This window comes from Ochotona princeps, chromosome 16, assembly GCF_030435755.1.
Source record: "Ochotona princeps isolate mOchPri1 chromosome 16, mOchPri1.hap1, whole genome shotgun sequence".
In the NCBI taxonomy this organism is placed as follows: domain Eukaryota; kingdom Metazoa; phylum Chordata; class Mammalia; order Lagomorpha; family Ochotonidae; genus Ochotona; species Ochotona princeps.
In genome coordinates, this window is record NC_080847.1 from 49,359,315 (window position 1) to 49,384,778 (window position 25,464).

Consider the following 25,464-nt stretch of genomic DNA (forward strand, 5'->3'; position numbering starts at 1 on the left):
GGGGGGGGGGGGTCAGCCTCCAGAAAACACGATGACAGAAGCTAACGTCATATTTATTAGGAGGACAAGGATGTGACATGACCACTAGTGTGTCTTTTTGGGGGATACAGGGACTGGTTTCCAATACCTCCCCCAATACCCTCCACTACCAGGGGACTCATTCCTGGATATAGAGGTTGCTCGGGGCAGTAGGATCATCTGCTGGTCGCGTCTCTACAATGACAGGCCTGGAGGAGAGAGGGGAGACATAGGTCATTACTTCATTCATTCATTCACAAAGTCGTTAATAAGAAAGGGTTGGCACCGCCCTGCTGGCCCACAACCCTGTCCCCAGCCTTTGAGGAGCCCACAAAATGGACAGGAAGACCAGCATGAGTTTGGAGGGTAACACAGAATGCAGTGCGTGACCATAAGGCCAGCCAAAGCCTGGGTGGAGCCTGCAGGTGGCTTGGGAGGGGAGAGTGTTCCATGCAGGGGGGCTGAGGTGAGAGCCACAGGGGTTTGGCAGGACACACCCCGTCCCGTGGGCCATGGCCAAGGCTAACCATCCTGAGCGACAAAAGTATTTTAAGCAAGGAGAGAGGCACATGGGCAGACTCTGATTTCTGCAGAGACCCCCTCAGGCATGTCCACACGATGGAGGGGCTCCAGGACGGGACCCCCATGGGCTACATCTGAAATCATCTGTGCTCCACATGACGGTCCTAGATTATGTTCCTCAGAAGAAAATGAAAACAAGACCATGCCGGCCTAAAGAAGCAAATGGTGGTGGCAGCTACTATGTGGGGTTCAAAACAGAACCCCTTCATGGACACGAGCGAGATCGGCATCTCGTGACTTGACTGTGGTTCATGACCCGTGACTGTCCTCTGGGGGGACAGTGGTCATTCTGCTTTCAACTTGTGTGGCCCTTGATTTAGACGTGCGCTGAACCTGTGATCAAAAGTTGAAATTATGAATCGAAAGCATTCATGAAAAAAAACAAAAGAAAGGAAGGAAAGAGTGAGGAAAGTACTGCAGTATTCTAAGAGTCATACCTATGACATTCGTGAAGTCTGTTCTTTAGATATTAATAAACAACTTTCTAAAAAGTGGAAGCAAAAAGATGTGGAGAAGCTCGTCCTTACTCTACAGTGTCAATAACACAAACACAAGTCGGAGGATTTGACAAGTAATATCACCAATAGGCTCTAAAACCAATGAGGCCCAACGCGGTAGCCTAGTGGCTAAAGTCCTCGCCTTGCACATGCCAGGATCCCATGTAAGCACTGCTTCATATCCTGGCTCCTCCACTTCCCATCCAGCTCCCTGCTTGTGGCCTGGGAAAGCAGTGGAGGACGGCCCAAAGCCTTGGGATCTTGCCCCCATATGGGAGACCCAGAAGAAGCTCCTGACTCCTGGCTTTGGATTGACTCAGCTCTGGCCATTGTGGCCACTTGGGGAGTGAACCAATGGATGGAAGATTTTTCCATCTCTCTTTCTTGTATAAATCTGACTTTCCAATAAAAATAAATGAACCTTTAAAAATAATTTTTTAAATAAAACCAATGGGCAATAGTCATTTAAGCAACAGTATATCTAGCCTTTGAGAGTCTCCCCAAAAGGTCCTTCTCACAAAAGAAAAAAGAATAGCTACCCAGTGAGAAAACAAGCCATCCCACCTTAACCGAGTGACCCAAGTCATTATCACCGTAATGGGACAAACCAGCATGTGTGCCTCTTGATGTCATGTACTGAAAAGGACACCACCTCACTTCTGTGGTTTTCCTGCCCAAAATGCATAACCGGGAAACCTCAAACTTAACTGAGGGGCATTCTAGAAAACAACTTCACTGCAATCTTTTAAAAAATGGTCAGATGGTGAAAGAAATAAGCCTGCAGAACTCATCATCCTCTAAGGGCGGGCAGTGTGACCCAGTGGGTCAAGCCACCACCACCTGGGATGCCTGAATCCCACATCAAAGAACTTGGTGTAAGACGCTGTGTCTCCACTCTCCCCACCCAGCTTCCTGCGAATGTCCCTGGGAGGCAGCAGACAATGGGTCCAATCACTGGACGTTTGTGCTCCCCAGGTGAGAGAAGGGAATAGAATTCTTGGCTCCTAGCTTCAGTCTAGTCCAACCCTGGTTGTGTGGGCATTTGGGAAGTGAATCAGAAGATAAAAGACATACCTCTGTCTCTCACCAATAAGAAAGAAGACCCCCAAAATAACTTCTACATGCACCCTATGATCCTAGATTGGATCCTGAACCAGAGAAAATAATTAGTTTTTCTGATTATAAAGGGCAGCACTTTGAAACTTTGAAAGGCTGTTTGAGTTAGCAGTCTGGGACAGCGATATTGTCTTGGTTGTAATGGCTGATTTGCTGCACAAAAGCACACCCTTTAATTCAGGAGGCATGCGCCGAACTAGAGATAAATGGGCAACAGGTTTGCAACATATTCGCAAGTATTCAGAAAAAAAAAAAGTTGACGTTTTTCAACATTTAAGGAAGATTAAGGAAAAGTTGATGTCTAGAGAGTTGGTGAAAGGGAGATGAGAATTTGCATTATTTTTGCAACTTCTCTCAACCTGAAATTGTGTCCAAAGAAAAAGTTTCATAGTTATTTTTTAAAGTCAAGGAAATAAAATAAAAATACAAAACAAGGGGACAAGCATATGGAACAGCAAGTTAAACTGCCACATGGGATTCCCCTCTTTACGTAGTGGAGTGCCAGTTTGGGTCCTGGCTGCTCTGCCTCCAGCCTAGCTTCCTGCTGATGCGCCTGGGGAGCAACGGATGATGGCTCAAGTACTTGGGCCCCTGACACCCATGTGGGAGAAGCAGCTCAGGCTTTTGTGGGCATTTGAGGAATGAAACATTTGGTGGAAGATTTTTCTCTCCTCTGACACTCTACCTTTCAAGAAGATGAAAACAAGCATTTAAAAATAGATACATGAAATGAAGACACACCCTCCATTGCCATGTGAAAAAAAAAAAAAAGACTATGGGAGTATGAGAGCCCAGGAGTGCAGCACAGATCGGGGGACATTGTCCAGGCTAAAGTCATGGATGGCTGGGGACCCCTTGGAAGCCCCTTGCTTCCCGCTGGCCCCCCACATGACCTTACCTGGGAGAGCCAAGCAGCCGGAAGGTGAGGGTGGGGTCTCTCAGCTCCTGCAGCAGCTGAGGGAAAAGTGTGTCAGCTCCCGGAAGACCCTCCCCCTCTCTCATAAAGAAAGCAAGGAAAGGGCTCCACCATGCAGCCTCAATTACCTGCCCAGTGTACCAGGGGTGTGACAATAGGCCAGTTATCACCCCTTCTCTGCCTCAGGTTACTCTCCTGGAAAATCACAACCCCCACCTGCCAGGTGACTACGGGCACTGCAGGAGCTCTGGTAAGTACTCCAAGTCCATCTCCCCCCTGGCTTCCCCACAAGATGACAGGCAGACCCCAGGGAAGTTAGGCCACTGCCAGAGGCCACTCAATCCAGGCAGCCAGGTCCATGCCCCTAAGCACCTGTCCATCTCTACAGGTGCAGAGACACAGAGCTCCTTGCAGGTCACTAGACAGCCAGGGCTGAGGTCAGAACTCAATCCAGGGCACAGAGAGGACTCCCTGTCCCGAACCTCCCACCCTGGCTCAGTTCTCTGTGCACACAGCTCGCATGTGACAGCAGAGGCAGGGTCTGGATGGAGGAACGTACCTGGTCGGAGCCTGGAGCCCACACTTGCACTCCATGCTTCCAGAAGGCCTGAAGCCGACCCCCAACCATAGCTGGGAAGAGAGTGGTGCCTGTTACCCCTGGGGATCCCGGGACCTCCGGCCCTCATCTACGGCCTCCCCTTTCCTGCACATACCCACGGCCTCCACAGCTTCTGTCATGGGGATCTCGGGTGTGCGCAGGCCCCGAACTGGGGTGCCCTCTGGGGTCACCAACTTCAGAGAGCCTGGAAGGTAGGGGAGGGAGAGAGGAGGGACTTTAAGAACCGTGAAGCAAACTTTTGCTAAGGACCAGACAACAAATTAGGTATAAACAGCTAAGGCGCTCCGGGTTTCTGAGAGTCTGGGCCTGGGCATCTGGGTGCGGGACCCAGGAAGGGGAGGGAGGGGGGAGGGCTCATACCGTCCATCAACACCATCACCATGTCTTCCTCTACCTGGGTCACCTGCACTGGCCCCTTGTGCTCTGTTTGAGAGGAGGGGGCCGTAAGGACCAACTCTACCCCCTTACCTTTTCCCTGCACCACACTAAGACCGGACCCTATGTTAGACAAGCCTTCAGGTCCTAAGCAAGCAGGCTAAAATCCCGCCCATTTTCAATCGCACCAGTGACGTGAGACGCGCCTAAGCCTTGCCCCAACTCCGCCCCTCAGTCCCGCCCTCCGCGAGACCCCCGGCTCACCCGTGCTCATCTCGCCCAGCCAGCAGGAGAGCGCGCCGAAGCGCACCGTGTGGAAGAGCACGGACTTGGCCGGCCGCCCGGGGCTCACGCCGATGCACACCGAGGGCAGCTCGGAGCCCGGCGCGGTCAGCAGCGCGAAAACCGGCAGAGGCGTGGGGAGCGGGAACAGAACCTGCTGCAGGCCACAGGGGGAGGGAGGCGGGCTCAGGGGAGGCGGGGGCGTGGCTAAGAGGACAGGGGCGGGGCCGAGGCGACGCTGGGGAGGGGCGTGGTCGAGAGCAAGCCCAGGAACAAGCCGAGGAGGGGCGTGGTCGGGGAGTCGTGCTAGGGGAGGGGCCCTGGAGGGGCGGGACCGGGAGGGGAGTGAGCGAGAGCAGGCCCAGAAGGGGCGGGGCCGGTGCGTGCCTGGGGCTTCCGCAGCATTTCCGGGGTCTCTCAGTCTGAGGAGACTCCGGCTGGACGTCGCAGGGGCTCGGGTCTCACAGGCCCCAGGTGGTGCCGCTTTCGAAGCTGAGGGGGTGTGGCTTCCATTGTGGGGTTGGGGCGGGCGTGTCACCCGGAGGACAGGAAAGTACGCCCCCAAAGGACCCGGGCCTCGAAGTCCGTGAAACTTCTTTTAAGAAGCCGAGGAAACGGCCCCTACCCCGCCATCCCGCCCCCGAACGGGGTCTCCTAGGAGACCGGGGTCCTGCCCTTCCTTACCCGGACAAGCAGGAACTTGTTCATGGGCTGGTACCACTGCATCAGGACCACCGACGTCTCCAAGGCCCCGCACAGGAAAGGGCCTCCTGAACTGGAACCCTCCGCTGCGGGTGTGGCCATGAGGAGTGGGGGCGTGGGTCAGGCCCAGGCCCCTCTCCCCCCAAACACCTGCACCTGCCCCACCAGCTTCCCACGGTTCCCGCCCTCCCTGACCTAACAGAAGGGAATGCCAGCCCACCCACTCTCCTCCTCCTCCCGCCATCCCTGCAAGTTCCCGCATCCTGGCTCACCCACACAGCAAGCCCGGCAGCCTTTGGTGTCCTGTATCTTGGTGGAGACCATGTTTTTCCTGCAGGACAGATGGGTATGAAGGGTGGTGGGACAGCCCAGAGAGTTGGGCTGGGGGCAGGGAGACCTTAGGAGCCCCCAAGAGCCCCCAGGGGGCCAGTACCTGGCCAGTAGCCGGTGGGGGCTGATGTGGGAGATGGGACTTGCAGTTCTGGCCTCTTTCCGTTCCAGCAGGCCCAGGATGCTATGAGAATACAGGTGGGGGGTCTTTCCTGCAGTGTGTGTGTGTGCAAGAGGTTATAGGACCCTGAACGTGCCGCCACCTGTTCCCCACTCCTTCACTGCGCCCCCTCGCTCTGCCCCAGCCTGCAAGTCTCTCCGCTTTGCTTGGCTGCGATAAACAGCAGTAGACACAGCTATCACGTTCCCGAGCCCCTCGCGGTGTCGGCAGCCACCTCAGGGACAGTGGGTGCTTAGCCCATCCCACGAGGGAAAATGCATTACAAGAGAAATTGATCTTAGGGCAAAAGCAAGCACTGGAATCCCTGCGTGGGTTTTTTCGTAACATGCATGTTCCTCCTGGGAACTTTCAGAAGCTGCTCATATTACAAAGTTGAAGAAGACATAGATCTAGAAATTCTCCTGCTATTTGCCATTGCTTATGTGTTACCACCTAGCTTAAGTCCACTGTTTGGCTTGTTTCCCCCTCAGTTTAGAAATTCTTTTATACATGGGGTGGGTGTTGATGCAGTGGTGAAGAGACTAGAAGGGCCAACCCCTATCAGAGTGCCTGGGTTCGAGTCCCGACTCTGCTTCCAATTCTAGCTTGAGGTAACCGCGCACCCCGGGAGGCAGCAGGAGACAGTGCGTCCTTGAGACCCTGCCACCCACAGGGGAAACCTACAGGGGGTTCTGGCTGACTGGCTTTGGCCTGCTCCCATCTGCTATGCTATGGTGGGCATTTGGGGAGTGAACTAAATAGATGGAAGAGTCTCTCATTCTTTTTTAAGTCATAAAAAAACTTCTTGGTAACAAATATTTACCATCATAGATTTTTAAAAATCTGCAGCTGGCTCATTTTAGTGAAGTGTGGGATTAGAACAGCTTGTCAGCTGAACATCAAAGCTGCAAAGAACCTTGGCACTGACTGACTTGGAAGCTGGGACCACAGTGCGCTTTCTTTACATATGGGGAATCTGAGGCAAGAGATTCCTTGTGCTAAGTCCCACCATGGGCAAGTGGCTGAAATCTAAACCCCAGGGCTTTGGAAATAGTGAATTAGCTGTCTGCAGCTGGGCCCACCTCAAACCCTTGACCTTTGACACCTTAGCCTCTGCCTTCCCAACTCCCCCTCCCTGTCACCCCCACCTCTGCCCCTCAGCCAGACCTGAGAGAGACATGAGCACGTTGTTGATGGAGTATACCCAAGTGGTCCGGTTAGGAAACAGCTATGGAGAAGAGGGGCAGGTTTCTGGAATGGTCCAGGACCCTGCCACCCCCCATCCTGCCATGTCCCACCGGGATGCTGCCCCTCACCATTTCCAGCGTGGCCTCCTGCTCGCTTCGGTTCAGGATGAAAATGCCCTCCTCTGCCCCTAGGAGCAGGTGCTGGTCTGAGGGGACAGAGAGCAGAGATGTTGGGGTCCACTAGGACCAGGCTCCTGGTCTTGAGGGGCCCCCCGCCAGCCTGACCCCACACACAGGCCCTTGGGCTCCAGGTGTGACCCATCCCCACTCACCCCAAACCAATACACTCGGCCTCTTCTGGGGTCTGAACTCAAAGCCCAACCAGCCCCACTGGCCAAGGTCATGCTCCCTCTCTCTGATTCCCCACAGGTTGGTTGTTCTGCCACCTCTGACTAGCAAACCCACACCTTCTGACCCCTAACCTGAGACCTGCTGCTCTTCCCCCAGTGGCCCCTGCTCCCGTCCCCATCCCCCACACTTCAGAGCCCTGAAGGCTAACCCCATCTCAGCATGGATCCCCCGGTTCTGACAGCTATGAGGGCCTACAGCCCTGCAGCCGTTTAGCCACAACCCTTCACTGAGCTTGCCTCATCCATCTCTGGTCACTACACTGTGCTGCTCCCACTGCTTTCTGATCCCCAAGATGCCTAACCCCCAACATTGACCCCAGTCTCTGCCCCTAGGCTCTGGCTGACCCTGCTCTGGTACACCAGGCGCCCCAGCCCAGATCCCAGGGGTAACCCACAGGCTCTCCTGTTTCAGTTTGGCCACTCCCCGCCTCCAACCCCTGGCTCACCTTTGGTGGATGGGTGCGTCCAGGTGGCTGTGCTGTGGATTCGGAGCGGGCAGCCATTGAACAACTTTACTAAAAGGGCACACTCCTGGACAGGCTGTGGTGGGGAGCAAGGGACAGAGGACGGGGACAGAGGCAGGGGCTGAGACTGGAGTGGGAGTGTCTGGACCCCAATCCCGCCCCTTCCTTCCCAAAGTTATGCTGTTGCTCCCGTGGGGCCCACAAACCATAGGTCACACCTGTTCAGGGGTGGGCACTAGGCCAGGAGGTGAGGATACAGGCTGAGGTGATGGTGTCTCACATCAGTGTGCCTGGGCTCCTGCCTCACTCTGCTATTGGGCACCCTGGGCGGCAGCAGTGATGGCTCAAAGTCCCCGCCACCCATGGGGGAAACGTGGATTAAGTTCTAGGCTCCCAGCTTTGGCCTTCTCAGCCTGGCCCTGGCCAGTGTGGGCACTTGGGGAGTGAAAAAATATATTCAGGAAAAAAACTTACATCTGTATAAAATATGCACAGATGCAATAATACAGTATAGCAATGATTTTTCCTGAATCTGCCTTGTTTGAGAGGAGTTGAAGTATATGGGAGGGACTGGTGTTGGGGTGCAGTGGGTTAAACCTCCCTAATACCAGTGACCCATACCAAATGGCTGGTTCGAATCCCAGCTGCTCAATTTCCTACCTAGCTCCCTGCCAATGTTGCTTGGAAAGGTAGTGAAGGTAGCCCAAGTACTTGAGTCCCTGCCACCCACATGGAAGACCTGGGTGGAGTTCCAGGCTTCTGGCTTCAGCCTGGCCCAGACCCAGCTGGTGCTGCCATCCAGGAAATGAACCAGCAGATGGAAAATCTCTGTTTCTCTCCCATTGTGTCACTCTGCCTTCCAAATGAAGAAATCCTTAACCAAGCACCAGATTCTAGGTTCTTCAGAGAAGGGACGTGAGTACCCTTGGATTGCTGGGACCTAGTCTCCCCAACTGTGAGATGGGGGACAATGTCTCTGTGACAGCTGCTGTCCCTCCCTGTCTTCCGCAACCCCTGTCTGCCACACAGGAAGTGCTCCTCAGCCATTGTCTGCTAGGGTTGCGATGCTTCAGTAAGCCTCACCTTAGCCCGTCCAGCTCCACCCCTGCTGTGTCCCCAGTACCCCTGGCCCTCACCTTTCTTCTCAGCCTTTCCTTCTTGGGGGGCAGCAGTGGGGGCTGGTCTGGCTCCCGGGAGGGTGGGTTCCACAGAGAGGGTTCTGGAGGGGGCAGGGAGGGGAAGGGGAAAGTGAGTCTCCAAAGCCCCTAACTCCGTTCCTCCACTCCCCCTCCTCCCGCCAGTCCACCCCATTACCTGAATGGGCAGTGAGGTGGGGGCTGCGGGCGACTGGGGGAGGCCCAAGACGGGGGGTGCATGGAGGAGGCCCACTGGCACACCGGACCAGCACCCCCGGGCTCAGCTGCCCCTCATCCTCAGCACCCCCAGAACCCTCTTCGGACGGAGAACGGAACTTGGGCTTCGGAGACAGGGAGGAGCGTGGGGGAGGCATCAGATGAGCAAACGCAGGGAGAAGCGACCTCCACACAGGCCCAACCCCCACCACCTGCTCCAGGGAGCCAGGGCTCAGACCCTCCCGCCCCACCCCTCCACCACCTGCTATTCTCTGCCCTCCCCCAATCAGCACCTCCAGACACTGAAGGGCTAATGCTGGGGTAGCAGAGGTGGGGCTCTAGGGTCATGAGGCTAAAGATAACCTTTAGCCCTAGCATGTCCAGGGAGGCCATGGGCAGATCCCTGAGCGCAGTCCCCCACCCCTATGTGCAGCCCTAACGTTCAAGGACATGGCCTCTGGCCTCCAGTGCCTTACCTTGGGGGGTAGTGGAGGAGGCATGTCCTCAGCAGGGGCGGGGCTGGAACACAAAGATGGGTCAGAGGGGTTAGGGAAGCCAGATGTGAGGGGGTGCAGGCCTGGGACTGGGGCAATATCCTTGGGTCAGGTTCCCACTGGGATTCCAGCATTCCTCAGAGACCTGATGCACAGACCACGGTGGAGTGAGTGAACCAGAGCACCCTGAAGCTGACCCAGGTCCTGGGGAGAGACGGGGCCTGGGCTGTGACTGGGGCTCAGGGTCTGGCTTTTGGGAAATTTTTAGGACAAAGGTCCAGGCTGAAGTTGAGCAAGAACAGTGGAGGATAAGGGCCCCAAAGTTCGGGTCAGAGGTCAGAAGAATATTCAAGAAAAGTTTGAGACTGGGGTGCCGCTGAAGTCCAGGGCTGAGGAAGAGGCAAGAAAAGGCCTGTGGCTAGGGTAGAATAGTCTAGAAGATTTTGGAAGAATCTGGGACACACCCGTGGTGAGTGCAGGTGGATGCTAGAAGTTGTGGGTCAGATCAAAGGCCATGTAAGAAGCGGAAAGAAAGTGTAAATACTGCATTTGGGTTTGGACTGGGATCCAAGGTTGGAGGAAAAGGGTGGAGGATGAGGTCAGCTTGGGTACCAGGGCTGCAGAGCAGAGAAGGTGGGAGGCAGAAGCATTGAAGGAGATGGGTTCAAGGTGGGGGTTGAGCCTGGGGAGCTGGGTGGGGGCCTCTCTTACATGTCCACGTCGTCATAGTCGTCGTCCGACTCAGACAGGTCCCTCCTAGGAAGTGACTAGCATGAGCTTCCAGGGGTGGCTTGCGCCATCCCAGCCCCATCCCCACCCAGGGTCCCCCTCACCTGGAGCTGCCGCTTTGGAAATCTGCAGGGGGCTGAAGGTCAGCCTGTGGGATGGGCACAGGGTCAGGCTGGCCTGCGGGGAGCGGCAGGAGAAGGGTGTGGGGAAAAGGAAGGGGGTCTCTCACCGTGTGGGTTAGGGGTCTGGTCTCCAGGCCTTGGAGTTTCCTGAACTCCATGTGCCGCCCTGTGTTGGGGGAGGGAGAGGAAGGATATCACCAGTTGGGAGCTGGGGGCTGTGAGAAGGATTTGGGCATTGGGGTCCATCTTTAGGATTGGGGGTCTTGGTTTGGGGATGTCAAAGTTTGGCACCAGGGAGATGGGACCAAAAGCGACTCCAAACAATCTGATTTCAGGGTCCACAAGAGTGGCCCAAGTCCTGACCCAGATTTCTAAGTTCAAACTTCCACTTTCTTTTTGTTTATTGTAAAGGCAGGCAGAGAAGTCTTGCACCTTCTGGTTCTCTTTCCCAGATGCCTGCAAGAGCTGGGGCTGGGCTGGCTGCAAGGAAGTGAGAACTTGATCTGGGTCTCCCATATGGGTGGCAGGCATCGAAGGGCTTCAGCTGCTACTGCCTCCCTTCAGCAGCTGGCATTGGAAGCAGCGCTAGGGCTGGCATCCACTCACCTACCCACAGAGGAGGCGTCTGAGGCCTCATGGGGGTGTGTGTGTATGAGGGGTTGGGTCTCTGGTCATTTTGTAGGCACTCTGGAACCTCATGGTGTGAGAGCTGGGATGACGGGTCTTTCTGGTTATTACAGGTCCTGGGGGTCCCCCACCTCAAGTCTTCTCTACTCACGAGAACAGTCTGCGTCTGGAATCCCCAGAGAGCTGGAGCGGTGGGTGGATCGGATCCGCCGTGGGATGGCTGGGGGCATCTGGGCAGAGGGGACAATCATAGGGCGCACAGCCCCCTAATTCTCACACCCCGTTCTCCCCGTTGCCCTCCATGCGCTCGGCGGTGTGCCAAGCACGCGGCCTTGGCGTCTCTCAGGCCAGGGCGAGGGGGCGCTGTCAGCCAAGGCTCACCTCGGGCTCGTCGTCCTCACTCTCACCCCCCAGCGGCCCCTTCCCGGGGTTCCTCAACTTGTCCAGAAGGTCTAGGATGAGGGCTCTGCTCAGCCCAGGCTGGGACACCATCTGATGCTGCAGGAGGAAGGGTGCTGAGTGAGCCGGGGCCGAAGCCCGTGGAGACCATGATTGCTGAGATGTTCTGGAGGATTCCAAGGAGGCGGGGTGGGGGGCAGGGGGCAGGGGAGTTTGGGGGATCTAGCGGGGACTTGTAAGTTCCAGCAGCTCAGGGGAACTGGGAAATCTGAGGGGACAGATCCCAGGCACTGCCAAGGACATAGCTCTGCAGAATGGCACCCCAAGATGACAGAACCCCAGAGGGCTTCTGCCCAGGAAACACTCACAGTGAGCATCTTGGCAGCACTGGGCCGTTTCTTGGGGCTCTTGGTGAGCGTGACCTTGATGAAGTTGTGGAAGGCGGCCGACCTTGGGGATGAGGGCATGAGGGGTCAGGCACCGCCCTGGCTCTGCCCCAGCCTTCTCCATCCCCCTGCACCCCTCTCCCCTCTCTTACCATTTGCCCTTCTCTTTCAGCCGAGGAGGCTGGTAGCCACTCTTGGTCATGAGGAAGAGGACTCTGGGATGCAGGGAAGGAAGTCAGGGCTCAGCACCCCCTACCATGGCTTTATGGGGAGTGGGGAGAGACAGCAGTGGAAGGATGCATTCCCCCAGGGAAGCCATGCACGGGAAGGCTCAGAAGGGGAGTTCATGAGTTGGGGGTTTCCAGTGGGGGGGGAGCTGAAGGGAGGTTTTTTTTTTTTTGCTGGTGGCTCCTGAGGGCTGGGCAGGGTCTCTGGGCAGCCCCCATCATCATCATCACCACACCTGCCTACCTGAGGGGGTGCACATCAAACAGAGGGGGCTGGAGCTCAGCCAGCTCAATGGCTGTGATGCCCAGAGACCAGATGTCACACAGCTCGTTATAGCCCCCCTTCAGGGCCACGGCGGCCACTTCCGGAGCCATCCTGGCGGGTGGAGGAAGAGGAGGCAGAGACCCTCAGAGAGCCAGCGGTGGCACAGGGTGAGGGAGGGGAAGTGGTGGGGCAGGGGACTATGTGCTGGAGAAGGACACTGAGGCAGGAACTAGTGAGGGACAGAAATAAGCAAGATGGTAGGAGGGAGGGAAATAAGAAGGGTTGGAGTCCAGAAGAGAGCCGTGCCAGGTAGAGAGACAGGCCATGGGACAGCTGGAGAGGCCCACTGGGAAGGTAGGATTGAGTCAGGGACCTGTGTGGGAAACCCACTGACTCCCACCGTACTCCCCCACCCCCAGCCACCCGCCTAATGCCCCTCACCAATAGGGTGTCCCGATGAAAGAGAGCCGTCTGGCCAGTGTCGCCCCGATCTGGGCAGAGATCCCAAAGTCCGCTGCAGGCCAGCAGAGGGAGAGAGGGAGAGAGTTAGTGACCTGGGGTCCCCTCTGTCAGCCTCCCCTGACCACCCCCAGCCACCTCCCCCGCCAGCCACGCTCACCCACTCACCCAGTCGGACCTCCCCAGCGTCATTGATAAGAATGTTGGCTCCCTAGGAACACGGGAGGGGCTTGAGCGGCAGACTCTCCTCTGTGGCCCCCTACAGTGTATCCTGACCCCCTGAGTCTCGTAGATGGATGGTGTCACCCCAATGAGTGTCCCAGCCCCCAGCGGCACCCCTGCCCCATCCCCACCTTGATGTCTCGATGGATCTTCTTCTGTGAGTGTAGATAGGCCAGTCCCTGGGGAGAGGGCAGGCGAGGGGACTGTGAGGGCTGAGCAGGGACGGGGGGCATGGGGTGGCAGGATGGGGACTGCAGGGGGGTTCTGACTCCACCCACCTCGCCCTCTAGGCCTCTCCTTACCTGCAGCACCTCCCGGCAGACATAGCTGATCTGAAGCTCTGACAGGGAACCCGTCACTGCAAAAGGGGTGTGTGTTGGGGGAGGGCCTTGACCCCCACCCATGGGTGCCTTCCGGGGAGCACAGAACAGGTCGGGTTGGGGGCAAGGGGAGATGCAGTGGCCATGCAGGGAAGCAGGCTGGAGGGGACAGTCCCTCAGGAGGCAGGGACTGTGTGCCAGGCACAGGTGACACAGTGGTGACACCCAGGCCTTTGGGGGGAGCACCGTCCAGGGATAGAACAGGTGGGTGGGGGTGGGGGAGGAGGGCAGGCAGCAGGCAAGACAGTGAGGGCACCGCATCACATGCAAGGTGCTCAGAAATAGAAGGAAAAAAGGCAGACAAGACAACAGGAAGTATGTGTGGGAAGGGTTACAGCACTTGCCACAGTTGGTCAGCAATGGCTATTCTAAGGGCTCAGCAGCCGTGTGGACCCAAGGCCTGGCCCTGGGATGGGATGGGAACGAGGGTAGAACAGGAACAGCCAGCTCAGGGGCGGGACGGAAAGCAGTAGAGTGCAAGGAGGGAGAGAGGAAGATGGTGGGAGGTGAGCTTGACCAGCCTGCGTAGGCTCAGACCTCCCCCACCAAGTGTGGAACACACGTGGTGAGGGGTGGGGGCTTCTCATGGGTTGGCTCAGGGGTGATGAGACTGTACCAAGAGAGGGCAGAGAAGGGGGACAGTTCCCAACTGTGGCAGACATGCTGTGAGGAGACAGCAGGGAGGGAACAACCCAGACAGACAGAAAGGGGGCAGAGACAGACCCACGAAGGGAGGTGGCCAGAGACACCCACCCCCTGCCAAGAACGGGACAAGCAGGCTAATCAAGAGATCAGGTCCAGAAAACGCAGGCCCACTGAGACATCCAAGAAAAGGCAGAGACATGAGGACCAAGCCGGAGGGTGGGGAGGGGGTGAGGGATAGGGGGCACCACCTGCAGAGTGACTGAGACTGGATAGGTTGTGGGAAGGCTGGTGGACCAGGCCTGGGAGCTCAGCACCAGAGAACAGCTTCCTTGTTTGAAAGGCCCATCAGAAAAATAGCTCCCACAGACAAACCCAGTGAGGTGGGGAGAGGTGTGGATATGAGGGGTGGGGAGGCGTCCAGCCCCCCTCCACCCCCTCCTCTAACCTTGGTAGATGTCCTGGAGTGAACCAGCTCCGCAGAATTCCATGCAAATCCAGAGCTTCTGCAGCCTGCAAGGGGTCACGGTCATGATCACTAACAGCAGCAAGAAGGTGGGGGTTCCAGGGAAGCTCCAGCTGGCTGTCCTGACCTAGTTCAGTGAGAGCCTCCACACCCACACCCAGGCACTGTCTCTCTCCCTCCCCTGGCCCACCCAAAGCGGCTGCTTCCATTCCCATTTCACAGAAGTAGAAGTTCAGAAAGGAAATTGTGCTCACGGGCCGCCTGACTTAAACCTAGGTTTTGGGGGTGTGGGACTCAGGCCGCAACCCCACTGCTATCTCATGCACACAAGACTGTGGAAGTATGGAGGAGGCAGGGGTGGGAGGAGGGCCCAGGGTGCTCTGCCTGGGGACCCCTGAAGTGTCTTGGGACATCTGGAATGTTAATCTGTCAAGGGACTTTGAGTGTTCCCAATATAAAGAGCCAGACGGTGCAATGGACAGAATGGCGAGGCCTGAGTCATTGGGGGAGCTGACTTGTGAGCGGGTTACTCTAAGACATCAACTGGGAGAGCCTGTTCTGGACTGGGGTACTCTGGTCAGAAAAGTGGGGTTCGGGAGTAGAGGAGTGCCCCAGATAAAGATGGGAGGTGCAGGATGAGCGATTAGGTCAGCAGGTGCTCCTCCACCCCCAGCCCTGGGCAATGAGAAGCCCAGCTCAGGGCGAAGGCTGAGGCGCGTCACCAGAGATAACTGCCATGGTAGGCCACGATGTTGGCGTGCCGGCAAGTCTTCAACATGAGGATTTCCTTCTGGAGGGTGGAGACATCATCGTCTGCAAATGGTGGTGGGGAGAGAAAGGCGGCTCTAAGGAACGCAGATGGAGGAGTCGGCCCGTGTGTGTGTGTGTGTGTGTGTGTGTGTAAGGGGCTGGGCAGCAGGGAGGGGGTCCCAGGCCCCTAGGCTCACCAGGCTCCATCTTCACCATCTTCAAGGCCACCACATCCCCTGACACCTTGTCCCGGGCCTTGTAAAGGGGAGGATTACGGTCGGAGGGGTTCCAGTTGTTCCCAGCATCCCTGAGCCAAGGCCGAGCCCTGGGACCCTCCAGCACCCCCTTGCTTGCTGGAGGCCTCACCGCCCCATCCCCGTCAAAGAACACAAGTTTCAGGGCAACGATCCGCGGAGGGGGGCTTCCTCACCTTGAAGACTTCCCCATAGGTGCCGCCACCCAGCCGGTGAAGCAGGTCGTAGTGGTCCCGGGGGTCCCTGTTGAAGATGTCGGGGTCCACGAGGTCCATCCCTGGGGGGCTGGAGCTGGGCCTGTGCCCAGGGGCCAGCAGGGCCTCAAGGCTCCAGCGCTGGCACCTCCCTCCCTCCCCACAAGCCCTGCACCCGCCTGCCTGTCTCTGTGGGCTGTGGCCTCCCCCTTCCCCACTCTCGCTTCCTGCCCCAGCTGCAAGCCTGGGCAAACGGCTCCACCCCCTGTCCCCAGGGCTCCCAAGGCCTGTGAAGAGCAGCCTGCCTAGGGACCCAGGGGACCCCTCCCTCTCTGGACACCCCCATGGCTCCGGACTAGACTAAATGAGATGCAAATGACCTTCATTGTAATCGGGTGGGGTGCACCCTAGTCCGCCCTTCCCCTGGTTCTGGACTGGTGGTGGAGTGTGTCTGGGGTTACAAGTCATGGTTGAACCTCTGCTGGGTGCTTAGAGGTGCCAAGTCTGGCTGTGGATGCCTGTGCTGTAGAGCTAGGCCTGCTCCCCTGGGGTGCAGAGTTAGACATGTGCATGCCTGGAGACCTATGTGCACGCGTGGATGTCCCCACGTGAGTAGCCACACGTGTGTATTCACGCGTGCAGTGTACAGTCTTGAATAACTGGAGACACCCTCAGAGAGGCAGAGTCCAGGAACCCCTGACCCCAGTCGCTTTGTGCATCCCCCTTCCCCTATTTCTGAAGCTGAGATGGAAGGTGGGGCCCAGGGCTCAGAACTTGAAATGGAGACTCTCAGGAGTCCAGGCTTGGGATTCGACCACGACCCAAAGGGAGAACTGCTACGTGCGTTCCGGCACAGCTCAGTGGGCTTACGATCGCGCGCGGGATGACGTGCACGCCCTCCAGCAGGGCGGGCTCGGGCCGCGTCCCCGGGAACTCATGCACGCGCGCCCGCGCGCCCGCGCGCCCGCGCCCCAGGCGAGCGAAGTCCGGGAAAAGCTTAGCTCCGCCCCTCCTCGCTTCACACAACGCGGCTGCGCCCTGGGGGAAGCTGAGTTTATTTTCTCGCTGCCCGCCCGGCTCGGGTAGAGCGAATGCGCAGGCGCCCAGAAGGCCTGCTGGAGGGCGGAGCGGGGAATAAATCACGTGGCAGCAAGAAAGCGTGGCTGCTCACGCCGGCGCCTGGCTTTTTGTAGCGTTTCAATACGTATTTCCGTTTCCGCCGCTTCCTTCTCTTCTGGTCTTGGGAGACCTCCTCCATTGAGCGTTTGAAAGTACCGGGTCCGGTGGCCGTGGTGGTGGTGAAGGCGGCGGGCGCCATGGCGATGTTTGAGCAGATGAGAGCGAACGTGGGCAAGTTGCTCAAGGGGATCGACAGGTGTGAGCTCGGCCGGACGCCGCCGGGTGGCCGGGGTGGGTGCCGGCCGCAGGGGCTGGGAAGCTGGCGGCAGGGGACGGCGTCCCGGGCCGGAGCTGGGGGTGAGGGGACTGTATGGAGCTGGGGTGAGGGGGCAGTGTCCCGGGCCGGAGCTGGGGATCAGGAGGTAGAGCCCCAGTCCGGAGCTGGGGTCAGAGCACTGGACGGAGCTGGGGTGAGGGGGCGGTGTCCCAGGCCGGAGCTGGGGATCAGGAGGTAGAGCCCCAGTCCGGAGCTGGGGTCAGTGGACTGGACGGAGCTGGGGTGAGGGGGCGGTGTCCCAGGCCGGAGCTGGGGGTCAGAGCACTGGACGGAGCTGGGGTGAGGGGGCGGTGTCCCAGGCCGGAGCTGGGGGTCAGAGCACTGGACGGAGCTGGGGTGAGGGGGCGGTGTCCTGGGCCGGAGCCCTGGCCCGAATGATGCTCGAAGCACAGGCTTGGCCCTTGTGTCCCGGGCGTGGGAAGGAGGGAAGCGCCGGTCCGTGTGCGGCCAGGTCCCCATGACGTGGTTACTGGGCTGCCCCTGCGGTGTGATCACCCTGGCTCGACCCTCTGCCAGGTACAATCCCGAGAACCTGGCCACCCTGGAGCGCTACGTGGAGACACAGGCCAAGGAGAACGCCTACGACCTGGAGGCCAATCTCGCCGTCCTGAAGCTGTGAGTATTTGGCCATGTCCACACCGGGACCCCAGAGCAGGAGGGGAGCTGTGGGGACTTTGGCTGTGTGAGGCTAGGAGGCTGAAGAAGGAGGAAGGGGGGATGGTTTTTATGTAGGGGTGCAGCGGGTTCGTTAACCTGTGATGCCAGCATCCTACATGAGCACTGCTTGGAGCCCCAGAAGCTGCACTTGGGGTGCAACTCCCTGCTGATAAACCTGGGAAAGCAGTGGGAGGTGTGGCACATGGTCGCCCACATGGGACACCCAGATGTTCTTCCAGGATCCTGGTTTTCAGTCCAGCCCAGCTGTGACTATCGCAGCCATTTGGTGAGTGAATTAGCAAAGGAAAGATCTCACTCTGTCTCTTCTTAGCCTCTGCTTTTCTTTTCTTTTTTTCTCTCTTTTTTTTTAAGATTTATTTATTTTTATTGGAAAGGCAGATATACAGAGAGTAAGAGAGATAGAGAGGAAGTTCTTTCATCCCATGATTCACTCCCCAAGCGGCTGCAACATCTGGAGCGGAGCCAATCCGAAGCCAGGAGCTTTTTCCAGGTCTCCCATGTGGTTGCAGGGTCCCAAGGCTTTGGGTCGTCCTCGACTGCCCCCCCCCCGTCCCCAGGCCACAAGCAGGGAGCTGGATGGGTGGGAAGTGAAGCTGTTGAGCCTAAAATCGGTGCCCATATGGGATCCCAGCGCGTTGAAAGTGAGGACTTTAAGCACTACTCTGTTCAGCCAGGCCTGCCTCTGCTTTTCAAATAAAAACTGTTGAAGATTCAGTAGCTACAAATGTGTGAGCAGGTTAGTGCATGAAGCTGATATGTAGTTTAGCAGAAATGCAGTCTGCAGTCTTGCTCTGCTGGCCTGGCTCTGTGCTCACCAGCCACGCACCCATCCGCTTGCTCTGAACTTGACCCCATGAATTCCTCTGCCATGTCACCCTCACCCCTGGTTTTGTGAAGTCAATATTACTATTTTTTAAGGCAGAGAGAGTTCCCGTTCACTCATGGACTCCTGGATGTCCCTGGCCCCTGGGCCTGGGGAATTCACTGTAGGACTGCCTGGTGGGCGACACAGGCCCATCACTGGAGCCAAGGATATGGCAGGCGGGGAGGCGGTCAGGAGCTGGAGGGTGGCAGCAGGGCCAGGCCCGTGTGGCCTTGGGGAGCCTGCCGGACCAAGCAGCTGTCGTTGCCGTGTGCAGTGCCCACTGTGCGGCTGTGTCTTTCCCAGCTGTCCTGTGGGTGGCCTTTGGGTTTCTCCCGCCTCAGATCTGTCTTGACCAGTGGTCTGCTGTATGTTTTTTGCGTGTGTGAGGCGGGGATCTGTGTGTGGACAAGCAGGTTGTCACTCTTGGGGACTGCTTACCACCTGTTGGCCACTGTGCCCGAAACTTCCTCTTTTTTTTTTTTCTTTTCTTTTAAGACACAGACGGCAGGATAGGGTCTTTTTTTTTTTTTTTTTTTTTTTTAATTGTAAAGTCAGATCCATAGAGAGGAGGAGAGACAGAGAGGAAGATCTTGCGTCCACTGATTCACCTCCCACGTGGCTGCAACGGCCAGAGCTGAGCCGATCCAAAGCCAGGAGCCAAGAACTTCCTCCACGTCTCCCATGTGGGTGCAGGGTCCCAAGGCTTTGGGCCGTCCTCCACTGCTTTCCCAGGCCACAAGCAGGGAGCTGGATGGGAAGCGGGACCACTGGGATACAAACTGGTACCCATATGGGATGCTAGTGTGTGCAAGGTAAGGACTTTTAGCCACTATGCTATCGCGCCGGGCCCCATAAGCTTCATCTTAAGTGGCTTCATCACCGTGTCACCCCGTGGCGCCATGTGGCAGTGATTCTTGTTGGCGAGAGAAGCAGCTGAGGCACCGAGAACTGCTGAGAATCATGCACAGTGTCGGGGCAGGGATGTTGACACCCAGGCAGGCTCACCCCCCTACTGTGAGCCTTGACCACAGGCTTGTGTGCCTGTCCTCCAGGGTGGCGGTGACAAGGTTTAACCCATCTCCTTGAGTAGAGCAGGACCCCGGAGGTTAGGGTGACACACCCCAAAGGGATTGTGGTGAGGCTGGAGACAGCCAAGCTCCCCACTGCTGCAGTGCGCCATCTGCCTGTACCTGCGGGTGCTCTTATTGCCATGTTTCATTTGCATGCCAGGTATCAGTTCAACCCAGCCTTCTTCCAGACCACGGTCACAGCCCAGATCCTGCTGAAGGCCCTCACCAACTTGCCCCACACTGACTTCACCCTGTGCAAGTGCATGATCGACCAGGCCCATGTATCCTTTCTGCTCGGGGCTGGGGCAGGGGGCAGTGGATGGGGGTGCTGAGAGCTCCCCAAGCAGGCGGTTCACTGCCCTTGTATGCCATGTGCCTGTTCTGGGCTTCTAGAGAGCTGACCCCTGCCCTCATGGACCCCTCACAGGAAAGCCACGACAGGCCTCCCACCAGTGATAACCCAGAATGGTGGGGACTGGGATGGGAGGGGCCTGGAGAACATATGTCAGCCTGCCTGGATGTTTCTGGAAGGCTTCCCGGGGAGGGAGTATCTATAAGATGAGTGCTTGGATACAGGGGCAGGTCAGAGGGATGCAGAGTCTGGGAACAGAGTCTGACCTTAGCTGTTGCTCAGAGGCAACGCCGCAGGTTTAGGGTGTGCTGGGGTGAGGTGGGCAGAGCATTTAACATAGAAGTGGCCAGATCTCTGAATGCTGCAGAGCCCCAGAAATTGTTAGTGGTGTGGGCATTCAGAGTAGATTTGTGCTTTAGAAAGAAGCCCCTGATGGTTCCTGCAGAGAATAGCAGGTGACAGGGTTAAGTGATGATTCTACCAGCCAGGCCCTTCGTTCACTCAGCTGCTTTGCTGGGGTGGACCTGGTGCTTGGCGGGCTGAGCATGCAGCCTTGAGTCACCTGGTCGCCCCAGTGGCACCAGACAGCAGTGTAGGTGGGCCCACGTGCCGAAGCTGTGTGTCCTTAACACTCGGCTCCTAGCAAGAAGAGCGGCCGATCCGGCAGATCCTGTACCTTGGAGACCTGCTGGAGACCTGTCACTTCCAGGCCTTCTGGGTAATGTCCCTCAGGGCTGGGGCCGTGACAGGGGGTCTGGGGTTTGGACAGCAGCTGCTGGGCTCTGGGCAGCAGTGTGCCAAGAGCAGGGGTGGTGAGCACTTTCTGGCAGCCCACTGGCCGCAGGGTCAGGGTGGTCATGGGCCCCCGTGTCCCAGCCTCTGACTGCAGCCTCCTTCAGCTGGTGGGACAAGGCCTGGCCCTCCGCCTCCTTGTTCCTCAGCACCCAGCTCCCCCAAACTCCCCTGGCTGTGTGGTCAGGTGGGGCCCACTTGGTTGGTGTCTGCTTTCCCAGTGACCATGTCTCGTTTCTGGGCCCTGCTTCCCACCCTGTCCTAATCTTTAGGTGGTGGTGGGGAAGCTGTAGAGGAAAACCTCCCACGCCACAGCCCCTCTCTGTCCTCTGCGTGACCTGGCTCACTCCCGTCATGCCCTGGACCACATCTCTATCTGTTTTCATCTACTTGAAAGGCAGAGTGATAGAGAGAGGTGATCCTCTGACCTCTGGCTCACTCCCCAAATGTCCACAGTGCCTGGGCCGGGCCAGGCTGAGACCAAGAGCCTGGACCTCGATCCGGGTCTCCCGCAGGGTGGTGGGGCCCAAGCGTTTGGTCGTTTGCTGCCTCCCAGGATGCATGATCAGGAGGTGCGGTGGCAGCAGCAGCAGCTGTCTAAACAGAGTAGCCAGGCCTGGAACCTGCGCTCGTGTCCAGTGCTGGCTGAGCGCACCAGGCCTAGTTGCTTGTAGCTGCTGTTCTCAGCGCCGTTCACACCCCTGTGTCATATGTGTGACCCTGGCTGTTGCCCTTGCAGCAAGCCCTGGAAGAGAACATGGACCTCCTGGAAGGAATCACCGGTTTCGAAGACTCTGTCCGCAAATGTGAGTCCTCGGGCTCCCTGAGGATGTGGGCAAGGAGCGGGGCTGGCAGCAGGGCCCCAGGGCAACCCCTCACCAGCTTTGTCTCCAACCACAGTCATCTGCCACGTCGTGGGCATCACTTATCAGCACATTGACCGCTGGCTGCTGTCCGAGATGCTCGGGGACCTGAATGGTAAGCCTCCTGTGTGTGTGGTTGGGGTGGTCAGGGGAGGCTGAGCCTACGTCAGCTCGGTTTTGAAGAATGGGGACTGATGCAGCTGCTTGCTGTCGGTCCCTGACTGGCTGTTGTGGACACAGGAAACATGATGGTGAGTGGTGACAGGATGGCATGGATTTGTCCTCCTGGGACTGGGCTGTGGGAACTTGCCTGGGACATGCTGTGAGCCACACTGTCCTGGAGGGGGCAGCCTTGAGCAGGTGGCCCAGGAAGCTAGAGTGGCTTACAGGCTGAGCTGACCTGTTCACCTGGCAGGCAGATGGGCAGGCAGATGTGGGGTCAAAGCCCACAGCAGCTGGGGCTGGGTCAATCCAAAACTGGTTGCTGGGAATTCAGTTTGGGTCTCCACACTGGTGGCAGGGACCTGAGTGTCTGAGCCATCGTTTGCCTCCCACGTTGTATGTGAGCAGGGAGCTGAATCAGCAGTGGAGTGGATGGAGCTCAGACCAGGCCCTGCTGGGGGATGTGTGCACCCGAGCTCCCTCCCTCTCGCCTTTCACACAGGTGGTTTTGTGTGTGTTGCTTTCAGTGGGTGCCACCTGCTGTTGAACATTGTGTTGGGTTTTGCACCTGTTTGGCAGTTTTTTAAAGATTTACTTATTTGAAGAAAGACACAGTGAGAGGGAGAGAGAGAAACTTCCAACTGCAGGTTCACTCCCCGCATGTCTGCAGTGGCCAGCTCTGGGCCCTGCCAAAGCCAACAGCCAGGATCTTCGCCCAGGTCTCCCACACAGGAAACAGGGCCCAAGCACTTGGGCCATCTTCTGATGCCCAAATGGGATCCCAGTGCTTGGAACATACTGCACGGGGGAGGGGTGCTTTCAAAGTGACCATTGACATTCTCATTAACTTTTTTTTTTGCAAAAAGGGTTTTTGTTGGTGATGGTGATGATGACATTGCAATCACCCAACCATTTCACATGGTTTGTGGGCGGGGGGGGGGGGACCAATCAGTGATTAGTGAATGCAAAGCAGGACTTGAACTGGGAGAGGAGAGATTCAAAATGAATGAAAGGACTGAAGCTTGGTGAGGGTGCCGGGTCAGGACAGCAACGCTGCAGGGCGCCCTCTGGCGGCTGCCTGGAGAATGAGCCAGGGCCTGAGCTGCACTGGGAGGTCTCCATGGGACCCTGTGGGATGGGGCTGACCACGGCCGTGTCCCCCGCAGACAGTCAGCTGAAAATGTGGATGAGTAAATATGGCTGGAGTGCCGACGAATCGGGCCAGATCTTCATCTGCAGCCAGGAGGAGAGCATCAAGCCCAAGAACATCGTGGAGAAGATAGACTTTGACAGTAAGTGGACGGGGTGCGAGGTCCGGGGATGGGGGTCTGGAGGCTAGGGTGGGCTGGGCGTGCTAAGGGAGTACGTCTCCTCCAGGAACCTCGTGGGCCGGGGCTCCATCCTGCTGCGTTCCCTACCCTCACCCGTGGGGTTGGCTTAGCTGGTGGAACTCTCACTTCCCTGTGTGCGTCCCCATCTCATGGATGGGAGACAGCAACAGCAATGACGACACACACAGCCATTCTGACGCTCACGTCCTTGGATCTCACGTCACACACGTGAGGCAGATGCTTCCACCGTCAGTCACTAACAGGAGGTGTTTCCGCTTATGGGAAAATGTGATCAGGAGACACGTTTGTTTCACAGAAGAAAAAGTTTGCCATTTATGTGGTGTTTTCATAATACACATTTTCCCTGAACATTTTTGTTTGCTTTCAAATTTGAAAAGCAGAAAGACAAAGAGCTCCTGTCCGCTGAGTCATTTCCCAGACATGCCCCCTGACGTCTGGTGTTAGACCAGACCAAAACTGGAAGCTGAAAACCACAGTGGGATGGGGGTGCAAGGGACCCAAGACTTTGCTGCCACCCTGGCACAGAAGGCAGCTGGGCCTGGAGCCTGGCACCATGCTGTGGAGGATGCGGGCACCTTCAGAGGCAACTCAGCCAGTGTGAGAGGCACCTGTGTACCGCCCCACCCCCATGCGCTTGTGCCTTCATGTAGGTCATGTGATACCCACCCCATGAGCTGCCCATGTGAAGGGAGCAGGGCCACAGCTCGGAACGTGTTCACTGTTAGACCCTCGTGTGGACATGCGTTGCCCTGACATAGCCCGCCTGATGGCTCAACAGAAAGCGAAGTGGACTTTGAGCTTGCATGCTGACTCCCCCTCTGCTGCAGGCGGGGGTGTCTGGGGGGAGAATGGGGTCCCCCAGCCATGAAGTTGTGTAACCATGGTGGGCCATTTTTTTTGGAGGCGGGTGGGGGGGGTGGAGTGTTTTATTTTTTGGGAAGGCAGATTTGCAAAGAGGAGAGACAGAAAAAAGATCTTTGATCCGCTGGTTCACACTATTATGTGGCCACAATGGCCAGAACAGAGCCGATCCAAAGCCAGGAGCCAGGAACTTTTTCCTGGTCTCCCACACGGGTGCAGGATCCCAAGGCCTTGGGCCATCCTTGACTGCTTTCCCAGGCTACAGGCAGGGAGCTGGATAGGAAGTGGAGATGAAACTGGTACCCATATGGGGCGCCGTGCTTGAGGGTGGAGGATTAGCCAGTCAGGCCACAGCACCAGTCCCGAGCCTGGTGTTTGATAGGAGCTGGGGCCACGCTGGGTTGTCTGGGAGAACCTGAGCTGAGGGGGCTGCAGAGGTGGGCCGCTGCCAGTGCTGTGAGCGACAGATGGTGCACACTGTCATGCTGTTGTGTCCTCACCGCCCTCTCTGGCCTGGGACACCCACATCAACTTGGAGTTTCCGGATTCAAGTCCCACCTGTGCTTTGGAGCCAGCTGCTTCCCGAGGCACACCTGGAAAACACTGATGACATGCTCGCTTCGGGTCCCTGTGACCCACATGGGAGAGCAGATGGCGCTTGCGGCTCCTGAGCTCTGTGCAGCCTCTGTGGAGGACGTAGCTGATGGAAGAACTTCCCCGTTCTCTGTTACTCTGCTTTGCAAGTCAATGGAAAACATGAGCAGACCCTGCTGAATGATAGCAGGAGGCGTGGTGAGCGTAGCGTGGACCCACCGTGGCACCTGGAAGAAGCTCCAGGGAGATGTGATATGAGCTGCCCAGGGTCACTCTGCCAGCGGCTGTAGGACAGCCATGTGAACTGCAGTGCCAGGGTGCCTGTTGTCTCCAGCTGCTCAGCCGGGTTGCAGTGTGCCCTCCTGGACTTGCCACAGCACACCTCATATCTCCCTCTCTTTTCCACAGGCGTGTCCAGCATCATGGCCTCCTCCCAGTGACTGGCAGCCCCTAATAAAGACCTGTCGACTTAGCCCTGCTGTGGCCTCCTCCCTGTTGGCATCTTCCGGAGGGAGCAGCTCTGGTTAACCCCCTCCACGACCCCCCCATGGGACTTCCTCCTTTTTTCTCTTCCTTTGGACTTCCTGCCCTGCCCTGTTCTGCCCTGCCCTGCCCTGCCCCCTCCTTCCTGGCCCTGCCCTGTTGGGGAGGGCAGTGGTGAGTCAGCAAGGAGGAGCGGGCTAGGAAGGGAAACCTGGCTGGGCTCCCCTGCCTCGCCCCACCACGCCTGTAGGCCCCAGGACGGGGAGGCCTCAGCTCTGCCAGCCGAGTCTCCCACCAGGGCCCCCTGTCC

At 57.5% G+C, this 25,464-nt stretch overlaps 2 protein-coding genes across 4 annotated transcripts; one reads left to right on the forward strand and one right to left on the reverse strand.

The window, feature by feature from the left end:
- Window positions 1-37: 37 nt before the first annotated feature.
- Window positions 38-15,802, reverse strand: MAP4K1 (mitogen-activated protein kinase kinase kinase kinase 1). 2 transcript variants are annotated; one of them, XM_058674425.1, is made up of 31 exons: window positions 15,609-15,801; window positions 15,376-15,433; window positions 15,151-15,241; window positions 14,411-14,475; window positions 13,243-13,298; window positions 13,072-13,119; window positions 12,887-12,929; window positions 12,701-12,773; window positions 12,239-12,370; window positions 11,920-11,982; window positions 11,750-11,831; window positions 11,364-11,480; window positions 11,134-11,212; window positions 10,463-10,521; window positions 10,338-10,381; window positions 10,216-10,260; window positions 9,487-9,529; window positions 8,973-9,135; window positions 8,795-8,877; window positions 7,641-7,734; window positions 6,914-6,990; window positions 6,765-6,825; window positions 5,541-5,649; window positions 5,380-5,438; window positions 5,090-5,193; window positions 4,388-4,562; window positions 4,109-4,171; window positions 3,843-3,932; window positions 3,689-3,759; window positions 3,112-3,167; window positions 38-227 (listed from the first exon to the last, which is right to left on the reverse strand). In XM_058674425.1, the coding sequence occupies exons 1-31, from the start codon at window positions 15,705-15,707 to the stop codon at window positions 158-160; spliced, it is 2,472 nt and encodes an 823-aa protein (XP_058530408.1). In that variant the 5' UTR covers window positions 15,708-15,801; the 3' UTR covers window positions 38-157. The 2 variants fall into 2 exon arrangements, with proteins under 2 accessions (XP_058530408.1, XP_058530409.1); XM_058674426.1 differs by lacking the exon at window positions 4,109-4,171 and having other exon boundaries at window positions 15,609-15,802.
- A 964-nt stretch (window positions 15,803-16,766) lies between these two features.
- On the forward strand, window positions 16,767-25,143 carry EIF3K (eukaryotic translation initiation factor 3 subunit K). 2 transcript variants are annotated; one of them, XM_004595080.3, is made up of 8 exons: window positions 16,767-17,001; window positions 17,599-17,697; window positions 19,856-19,976; window positions 20,691-20,765; window positions 21,579-21,645; window positions 21,740-21,817; window positions 23,031-23,156; window positions 25,080-25,143. In XM_004595080.3, exons 1-8 carry the CDS (start codon window positions 16,943-16,945, stop codon window positions 25,109-25,111), a joined length of 657 nt encoding a protein of 218 aa, XP_004595137.1. In that variant the 5' UTR covers window positions 16,767-16,942; the 3' UTR covers window positions 25,112-25,143. The 2 variants fall into 2 exon arrangements, with proteins under 2 accessions (XP_004595137.1, XP_058530749.1); XM_058674766.1 differs by lacking the exon at window positions 16,767-17,001 and adding an exon at window positions 17,979-18,025 and having other exon boundaries at window positions 17,604-17,697.
- Window positions 25,144-25,464: the final 321 nt, after the last annotated feature.

What these genes read in the sequence shown, in the direction of transcription:
- EIF3K (XM_004595080.3), top strand. Translation starts at nt 16,943, where the DNA reads ATGGCGATGTTTGAGCAGATGAGAGCGAACGTGGGCAAGTTGCTCAAG. An exon ending in TTGCTCAAGGGGATCGACAG is followed by an intron (nt 17,002 to 17,598) that starts GTGTGAGCTCGG and finishes ACCCTCTGCCAG; the next exon opens with GTACAATCCCGAGAACCTGG. An exon ending in AATCTCGCCGTCCTGAAGCT is followed by an intron (nt 17,698 to 19,855) that starts GTGAGTATTTGG and finishes TTTGCATGCCAG; the next exon opens with GTATCAGTTCAACCCAGCCT.
- MAP4K1 (XM_058674425.1), bottom strand. Translation starts at nt 15,707, where the DNA reads ATGGACCTCGTGGACCCCGACATCTTCAACAGGGACCCCCGGGACCAC. An exon ending in CGCTGGGGAGGTCCGACTGG is followed by an intron (nt 12,774 to 12,886) that starts GTGAGTGGGTGA and finishes GCTGGCCTGCAG; the next exon opens with CGGACTTTGGGATCTCTGCC. An exon ending in TTCATCGGGACACCCTATTG is followed by an intron (nt 12,371 to 12,700) that starts GTGAGGGGCATT and finishes TCCACCCGCCAG; the next exon opens with GATGGCTCCGGAAGTGGCCG.